The sequence below is a fragment of the Serinus canaria genome, chromosome 14 (genome assembly GCF_022539315.1).
Source record: "Serinus canaria isolate serCan28SL12 chromosome 14, serCan2020, whole genome shotgun sequence".
NCBI lineage: Eukaryota > Metazoa > Chordata > Aves > Passeriformes > Fringillidae > Serinus > Serinus canaria.
The window spans coordinates 1587496-1596845 of record NC_066328.1 but is presented as its reverse complement, the minus strand read 5'-3'; the positions used below and the strand labels follow the sequence as shown (position 1 = coordinate 1596845).

The following is a 9350-nucleotide window of genomic DNA, read 5'->3' as shown; positions in this document are numbered from 1 at the left end:
GTGGAGCAGGGGGGTCTGTCCAGCCTGGGGTCACTCCCGGGCTCAGCCCCTTCTGTCCCGACCCCACAGGGCCCAGAGCTCTTCCCTGCCCAGGATCTGATTCCCCCTCAGGTTCCCCCCATCCAGGCCACGCGTGGGCGAGGACGTGGTGGCTCTCAGGCTTCTGTGGGGACCCTCACAGAGAGATGGGGATGGCCACACTGCTGCAGGGACCATGGGACCCTCTTCTCACTCTGGGAACCTCCATGTTATTGTGGGGACTCTCAACCAGCCATAAGGACTCTCCTCCAGCTTCTGGGAGCCTCATTCTTCCGTGGGGACCTTCTCCCACTAGTGTGGACCCCCACCTGGCCATGGTGACCCCCACCTGGCCATGGTGACCCCCAACTTGCCATGGTGACCCCCACTTGGCCATGGGACCCCCACCTTGCCATGGGACCCCCACCTGGCCGTGGGATCCACGCCTTTCCACGTGGACCCCTACTTTGACATGTGGAGCCCATCTTTGCTTTGGGGATCCCCACCTTGATGTTGGGGACCCTTGCCCTGACCTCTGGACCCTCAGCCCTCCTGACAGGCTCCCTGAGCTCCCCAAGCCTTCCCAGGGCACATTCCCACTCCTGGGGACACCATCCTGGGCGTCTGGGTGAGAGGGGACACTGAGAGGGGACAGAGCCGGCTGGGTTCTGTGCAGAGGAGCTCAGGTTGTCCCTGCACGTCCCCAGGGATGGGCTGGGAGCTGAGCTGAGGCTCCAGAGTTATTTTTTAAAGACAATGTGGGTGCCTCCCACAGCGGCAGCTCCTTCGGGTGCTCGGTGGGGCGGGAGAGCTCCCCACGCAGCCCGGGGGGATGGGAAGCTGCATGGGGACAGCCTGGGGACCCCCAGCCCCTGAGCAGCCCTCCAAGGTCCCTGCTGCCTCAAATGTCCCTTTTGCCTTTCCAGGAGAGTTTTTTTGGGCACAGCCTAGCCTGGAGCATTCCTGCCCGTGCCATCCCCACCCATGGCACAACGGGGAAGGTGCCCAGAGCCGCCCCAGAAGGACATTCAGGATGTCCCAGGGACCTGCCAGAAACTCCAGGAGTGGCAGGGGGAGCTGCTCAAGAAAGAAAAATTTTGGGGTGACCCATCGGGAAGAGACAGGATCATCAAAATCCAAAGGAAGCTCCTGCAGGAGTGCTCTGTCAGCGGCAGATGGGTCTGGGACAGAGCAATCCTGGATCAGTCACAGCGGATCCGGAGGGGACATGGAAATGCTCAGGGGGCTGTGAGAATCTGTCTTGTGGGGAAAGGCTGGGAGAGCTGGGGCCATCCAGCCTGCAGGAAACCTTCTGGCATCCTGGTGATACCTAAGGGACCTTGGGAGGGTGACAGAGAGAGGCTTTGGCCAGGAGCTGTAGAGGCAGAAGAAGGGGAAGCAGTTTTCAGCTGGAAGAGGGTGCGTTTAAGTGGGATAACAGGAGGAATCGCGCTGTGGGGGAGGCGGTGAGAAGCTGGAGGAGCTGTGGGCACCCCGCGGGCTGGAGCAGCCCGGCCCGGTGCGAGATGTCCCTGTCCAGGGCAGAGGTGGCACCGGGTGCTCCTCGGAGGTCCTGGGGGATGAGTTGAAGTTCTGCTCCCCTGCGGGACGCGTTTTTCCCCAGCCCCACGCCAGCCCCCAGCGGGTCCCCTCGCCTGGGGGTGGCGGCTCGCGGCACTGTGACGGCGGTCACCAGAGGGCACTGCGAGCCCGAGCATCCCGGAGCGGCCCCGGGGCTCCGAGCGGACACGCAGCAGGGCCCGGCGCCTTCGGGGAGCTCGCGGGGGCGGCCGGCACTCGGACCCCCCCCCCCCCGCCAGTGCCACGGGGACAACCAGCCAGGGACAAGGAGGGGGTGGCCAGGGGCCACGGGGGACACAGTCAGTGGACGGCCACCAGACCGAGCTCCGGGCACGGCTGGCTCCTCGGTGGGTGCCCAGAGGTACCATCCCCACGGACTGCTCCGGAGGTCTGAGACCACTGCGGGGCGCTGCGGGAGTCGTGCCGGCTCCCGGCTCAGCCCCATCTGCCGTGGCTCCTCCGAAGGGGCTCCGGGACCCCCCGATGGCCGTGCCCCCACTGCGGGGTGCCCCCACCCTGCGGAGAGAGGGAAGCCAGGGCTGGGGGAGCAGCTGGTGCCAGCATCTCTCCAGTAGCACCCAGTTAAGGTGGGTCGGGGGCTGTGGGGGGCCCAGGGGTGCAGCCTCACCCCGGGGCGCTGGCACTAGGGCAGACACTGCCATGTGCCTGCGGGGACGGTGGCACCGTGTCCCACATCCCTGCATCCCGGGGTGTCCCGAGGGAACATCCCCGCAGGGTGCTGAGCACCCCACCGGGCCGGGGATCAGTCTCGGTGGGGAGAGGTCCTTGCGTGGGGACACCGGTGCCTGGTGTCACCCTGCCTCTGGTGCCACGCATCCTCTGATGCTACCTCGCCCCTGGCACCTGGCCAAAGCCATTGGCGGGGTCCCTGCCAGCTCCGAGCCCAGCCGTGTCCACTTCCTCACCGTGTCACCGGATCGGCCCTGGGACCTTGTCCCCGCCATGCCGGGGTCCCTGTGACCCTCCGGGACACAGCCAGACCCTCAACGCAGCCACCCCCCGGCAAACCCCTCCTGGCAGCTGGTGGGCTCAGCACGGGGCCCAGCGGGCAGAGAGCCGCCCACCCGACCCCCAGCCCAGCCCCCCGACACCCCGACATCCCGACCCGCTCCACCTTAACCCACTGCCCCTCCGGCCCCTCATTTTCCACGGATTCCAGCAGCATGACTTCTTTCAGCATCATTTCATGGCCGGAGGGCTGTGAATCCTCCTCTCCCCGCCTGCCTCCCCCTCCCCTTCCCCCCTTCCCCTCTTTCTTCCCACCATCCCAATTTACAATCCCTCATTTCCATTCCGCTCCACCCTCTGGCCGGGGACTTTGTTCCCGGCCTGTATCATCCCATCCCAATTGTTCCGTGTTTATTTCAAACATTTTGGCGGGCTGTCACTGGATGGAAACTTAATTAATGGTGGGGTCTGCAGTGGTGGCACAATAGCGGCTGGAAGGGAGGGGGTGGAAAGAAATGCCCAGGTTTGGAAGGATGGAATTTGGGGTTCGGATGTTCTTGACCCCCGTGTCAGGCCTGATGCCACGTGCCTGGGCTCCCCTGGTCAGAAAGTGTCTCTGCTGGTGATGGGGGCAGGTTATAAGGAGGTTGGGGGGTGTAACTTTTGGGGTACACAGTTCTAGGGGGTGTAAACCAGGGGGCTGTGTGGGGTGTGCATAGCCTGGTTTGCCTGTAGCCTGGGGTGTGTATGGTTGGGCTGTGCAAGGGGTGGGGTGTGCATAATTTGGGGTGTATAGAGCCTGGGGTGCAGAACTTGGGGTGCAGGGACCGTGGTGGGTGTAACTCAGGGCTGGGAGGTGTGGGACTCTTGGGGTGCACAGTTCTGGAGTGGGAGTATGTAAACCAGGGGGGCTGCAGTGTGGGGTGTGCACAGATTGGGGAGCACCCAGCCTGGGGTGCCCAACATGTGCTCGGCTTGGGGTGCCTGTGACCGTGGCTGTGAATGTCCTGGCCTGGGGTGTGTGCGGGTATTGGGGTGCACAGTTCTGGGGGGCTGCAGAAACCAGAGAGCTGCACCCTGGGATGTTCATAGCCTGGGCTATGCCCGTGCCTGGTTGTGCACAGCTGGGGTGTCTATAGCCAGGGCTGGCTGCAGCCTGGGGTGTGAAAAATTGGGGTGTACCTGGCCTGGGGTGTCTACAGCCAGGGTGTGCACAGTTTGGGTGTTCACAGTTTGGGGTGTGCACAGTTTGGGGTGTGCAAAGTTTGGGTGTGCACAGTTTGGGGTGCAACGTTTGGGGTGTGCACAATTTGGGGTGTGCACAGTTTGGGGCACAGAGCTTGGGGTATGCACAGTTTGGGATGTGCAGTGTGGGATGTGCCCAGTTTGGGGTGTGCACAATTGGGGTCTGCACAGTTCGAGGTGTGGACAGTTCGAGGGGTACACAGTTTGAGGTGTGCACAGTTTGGATGTGCATAGTTTGAGGTCTGCACAGTTTAGGGTGTGCACATTTTGGGGTGTACCCAGACGGGGATGTGCACAGTTTGGGGTGTGCACTGTTGGGATGTGCACAGTTTGGGATGTTCCCAGCCCGGGGGGTTGTAGTCCCAGCTGTCACAGTCATGGGCCTACAGAAATCAGGGTGCATCCCCGGAGGGTGGATCTGACCCCTGGGGTACCCCAGCCCTGCTCCGAGTCCTGTCCCCTGCCTCAGCCGTGTCCCCGTCCCGTGCCGCGGGGTGCAGAGAAGCCCCGGGGGGCTCCGGGGATGCCGCTGCCGTGGATGCCGGTGCCCCCGGCGGTGGGGAGGGGGCCTCGGGGGCGGCTCCCGTGCCCGCCCCTGCGCAGCCATTGGCGGAAAGTTCGGGGCGCGACGCGGGGTGGCGGCCGCGCTCCCCCGTCCCCGCGGCCCCGGCCCCGGTGCGGGCAGCGCTGCGGGCAGGGCCGGGCCGGGCCGGGCCGCCCGGGGCCGCCGCGGGCGCGGCCATGTGGGCTCTGCGGGCGCTGTGCCTGGCCGGGCTGGGGGCGGCCATCGGCGGCGGCGCGGCGGACCAGTGCAGCTGGAGGGGCAGGTAGGCACTGGGAACACCGCACCGGGAACACCGCACTGGGAACACCGCACTGGGAACACCGCACTGGGAACAGCGGCCCCGGGGGGAGCGTGCCGGGCGGGCGGGGGTGGCACAAGAGGGTCCCCGGATCAGGCAGGGTCGTGGGGGAGGGGGAGTCTGCTCTCCCCGCCCCCCCTCCACCTCCATCCTCGGGGCTGAACCCCTCCCGCATCCGTGGGGAGGGCACGGGTGGGATGCTGGGAATCTGTGCCTGCCTCAGTTTCCTCACCCCTGGGTGCGGCTCCTCCCCGCTTTGAGGGATGCTGATCCCCATGCGGAGTTCCGCGCCTCTCTTGGACCCCTTCCCTGAGCCCCCCACCCGTGAAACCCATCCCCGCTGCCGGCGGGACCCCCGTCAGGGCCCTGAGCATCGTCCGAAGGTGCCGGACTCCTAACAAAGAGCCGGGGCCCGCCAGAGGGGCTGCCCCACGCGGGGGGCCTGGGGGGACACAGGGGCCACGCAGCCACCGGCGTCCTGTCAGGGACAAAGCAGCCCCCCGACTGTCCCCACTCCCCCCAGGCTGGCGTCCAGGCGTGTCCCCCCTGGTGCCGAGGGAAACAAGCAGCTTCAGGCATCGTGTGTGAGAGTGGGACCCCAGCACCCCCTGGGGATCCTCACAGAGGGAACAGTTTGGGAGCCCACACTGTGTGTGAAGGCGGCTGGGCTGCTGCGCCCCCCCACTGCTTAACTCCTTCCAAAAGGTGCTGGGGGAACACAAGCACCCCAGAATGATGTGGTTGAACCCCAAGTCCAAGTCATCGAGGGTTTGGTGCTGTTCCTGCCTGTGGCCGTCCAGCACACTTCTGTGGAGGGTCTGCCTGGGAGTGTGGGCTGCTGCTGTGCTAGGGGACACGGGCTGGGGGGTCCCTGTCACCTGGGGGTCCCAGCTGATGAGGTGCTGTGTCCCACAGCGGGCTGTCACAGGAGGCTGGCAGCGTGGAGCAGCTGTCCCTGCACTGTGCTGAGGGCTCGCTGGAGTGGCTGTACCCCACGGGGGCCCTCCGCCTCCGCCTGGCCCCCCGCCTGCCCCCCACCAGCGCAGCCGTCAAGGGCAGGAGCCCCCCGCATGTCACCGCCTGCATCAAACCCACCGGGACCTTCCGGGGGGCTCAGCTCTACCTGGAGAGGGAGGGGGGTCTGGAGCTGCTGCTGCCAGAGGCCCCCCGGCCCCACGCCCGCTGCTTCAGCTGGCTGCCCCAGGAGAAGGTGGCTCTGTTCCTGCAGGCCACCCCGCAGCCCGACATTAGCCGCCGCATCGCCGCCTTCCGCTACGAGCTGCGGGGGGACTGGCTGGCCCGGCCCGCGCTGCCCACCGCCAGCCTCAGCGCCGAAGGTGAGAGACTCGCCCTGCCTCAGTTTCCCTGCCCCTGCCGGATGCCCGCAGCGGTGAGGAGGGGCTGGATCAGGGTGTTGTTCCCCAGGTGGTGACAGGTTGTGCTTGGCCTTGCAGGTGCGTGCCGGCCATGCAATGACACCGAGATCCTGATGGCCATTTGCACTAGTGACTTTGGTGAGTGCAGGGAGGGGCGATGGCCCCGAAAGGGGCACTGGGACAGCTGGACGGGCTGAGCCGGGCTGGGCTGGGCTGGGCCGGGCCAGGCCGGGCTGGGCTGGGATGGGATGGACTGGGATAGGATGGGATGGGAATGGGGATGAGGATAGAACTGGGAATAGGGATAGGAATAGGAATGGGATGGGGATGGGGATGGGGATGGGGATGGCAATGGCAATGGCAATGGCAATGGCAATGGCAATGGCAATGGAGATGGAGATGGCGATGGGGATGGGAACAGGGCTGGAGAATGGGATGGAAATGGAGATGGAGATGAAAATGGGGACTGGGATGGAAATGGGGATGGGAACAGGAGTGGGAGTGGGAATGAGACAAGAATGGAGATGAGGATAAGGATGGGAATGAGAATGCAAGTGGGGACAGGGACTGGGATGGGGATGAGGATGGGAATGTACATGGGGACAGTGATGGAAATGGGAATGGAGACAGGGATGGGGACAAGACTGGGGATGTAGATGGCAGTGAGGACAGGGACAGGGCCATGCTGACAGCCCTCCCGCCTTCCCTCTGCAGTCATCCGCGGCAGCATCCGGAGCGTCTCCAACGACGCAGAGCTGCAGGAATCCATCATCGGGGTGAGCGCCACGCGCATCCACCGCCAGAAATTCCCGCTCTTCCAGGTGGGCGGGTGGCCAGGGCGGCTTGTGGGCAGCATCCGCACCCCGCTGCGCTGCGGGGTCCGGCCGGGCCCCGGCACCTTCCTGTTCACGGGGTGGCTGCACTTCGGGGAGGCCTGGCTGAGCTGCGCTCCCCGCTACCGGGACTTCCAGCGCATCTACCGGGGGGCCCAGCGCACGCGCCAGAACCCCTGCGAGTTCCCCGTGGACTGAGCGGCTCCGGGAGCGCAGCCCGGCCCCACGGGCGCCGGGGGACCACGGTCCTGCCGCCACTGAGAGCATCCCTGGGGACACCATGGGGACGGTGCCCAGAGGGAGGGCAGCACACGGGCCTCACCACGGGGCCGGGCTGGGGCAGCACTCACCGGCGGGCTGGGGGGTTCTGGGAAAATCCTGCTGGAAGGGAAGGGATTTTCCCAGGGGGCCCAGGGAGCTGCCTGGGTGAGGGATGCAGCAGAATGGAGTCGGGGTTCCCAGGGGACCAGGGTGCTGCATGCTCAGGGGATGCTGTGGGCACAGTGGGTCTGGCACCGGGGGGGCAGCCGGACTCCTAGACCCCGTCAGGACTCGGGGGCAGGTGGCCGTGGTGGCCGGTCCAGGGACACAGTAGGCACAGAAGGGAGCGGAAGGGCCAGGAGATGGATCTGTAAGGTTGGGGGTGGACGGGGGAGCAGGCAGTGGTGAGCCTGGCCCTGGCATGGGCAGGAGCTGCGGGGCGGATGCCGAGGAAGAGGAGAGAAGCTGAAGGGAGTGAGGGGAGCGGTGAGGTGGGAGAAAGGCTGGCGCAGGGAGCAGAGGTGTCCTTGGCACGGTCAGGGTAGGACCAAAGCACTGACACAGGAAGGTGCCACAGGAGCAGGGAGAGGTGGCCGTGCCACCCGTCCCTGGCAGCCCTGGGTGAGCAGGGCAGGCTGTGCCAGCCGTGGGGAATTTTTGACCGTGGGGGTGGGGGGGCATCGTATGTGCACTAAAGTTATAACGATACCAAATTTGTGACTTCTTTTTTATAAACTAAGCTGTATTTGTAGCGTGTGGCTCCTGTTTTTAGCAAGCTGAGCTGGATGTTCACCGACAGGCACTGCAGTGTGTGCCACCTGCTCCCCTCTGTGCCAGCTCCAGCTGTGACCCTGCCTCCCATGGGGCTGGAAACAGCCCTAATACTTGGACATCTCTCTGTATGGAGAGATTTATTGCTGTTTGCACATTCTGTACCCCAGCAATCCCCAGCATGGGTCACTTTGGGGTCCCTCTCCCTGGGTATCCTTGGGTGTAGGGACCAGGGGCCCGTGGCCCCGTGCTGGGTGGGTGACCCTGCTGGTGGAGCCGCTGTCAGGACTGATTCTCGTCAGAGCCAGCGGCCACAAGGCCTCATTGTGCCTCACTGTGCCCGATTGTGCCGCGGCAGCATCCCAGCCCGGCCCGCTCCCACCCCGCCGCTGCCCCCGCTGGCCCCAGCGCCGGCTCTGCTCCCCTGGGAATGCCGAGGGGGATGGGACCTCTGGGCAGGGATGGGACGTGGGAATCCTGCACGGGGATGGGGAACAGAACCCTCACTCAGGGAAGGGACACCAGGAATCCCCAGCCAGGAAACCTCAGCTGGGGATGGGGCAGAGGAGCCTCCCAGGCAGGGATGGCACATGGGGCACCCAGATGGAGTGGGGCACTGGATCCCCCCAGACATGGCACATGGGGCACCCAGATGGAGTGGGGCATTGGATCCCCCCAGACATGGCACATGGGGCACCCAGATGGAGTGGGGCACTGGATCCCCCCAGACATGGCACATGGGGCACCCAGATGGAGTGGGGCATTGGATCCCCCCAGACATGGCACATGGGGCACCCAGATGGAGTGGGGCATTGGATCCCCCCAGACATGGCACATGGGGCACCCAGATGGCAGTGGGGCATTGGATCCGCCCCCCCCCCCCCCCAGACATTGGACATGGGAATGGGGCACAGCACCCCCAGCCAGGGACCTTTCCTCCTCACCAGTCATGCCACAGAGCTCAGCACAGGAAATCTCAGCCCCTGAGCCCCCACCAAACCTCTCAAGCCCCCCAAACCTCTCAAGCAAAGCTCCTGCCACGTCTGCTTGTACTTAAAATCTTTCCAATTTTTTTTCAATAACACCCTTTCAAATATCACAAGCCAGGATGAACTGCTGCTGAGTGTTCGGTGTCTCTGCTGACCACAATGTGCTTTTCCTTGCCAAAAAAAAAAGTTTCCAAAGAATGCTGTGGACTTTGGAGCATAATTAAATATAAATATCTATATGTGTGTGTATATAGAATGATCTGGCTGTGATAAGATCCTGGTGGGTTTGATACACAACACATGTTTTCCCTTGAGGAGAGTTTGCTGCTTACTTTATGCTTTACTGCCAATTTTATACTTGGATATTTTGATTTTATCCTTTTTAGTGCCCCATTTTGGGGCCAGTCTGGGCTCTGATGGCTGGATCTGGCCCTGGGGAGGCTG

At 64.3% G+C, this 9350-nt stretch overlaps 1 protein-coding gene across 1 annotated transcript; it reads left to right on the top strand.

Annotated features, from left to right (window-relative positions):
* The first annotated feature begins 4554 nt into the window (after window positions 1-4554).
* METRN (meteorin, glial cell differentiation regulator) lies at window positions 4555-7083 on the top strand. The gene is made up of 4 exons (XM_050980207.1): window positions 4555-4640; window positions 5592-6013; window positions 6131-6190; window positions 6767-7083. The coding sequence occupies exons 1-4, from the start codon at window positions 4555-4557 to the stop codon at window positions 7081-7083; spliced, it is 885 nt and encodes a 294-aa protein (XP_050836164.1).
* Window positions 7084-9350: the final 2267 nt, after the last annotated feature.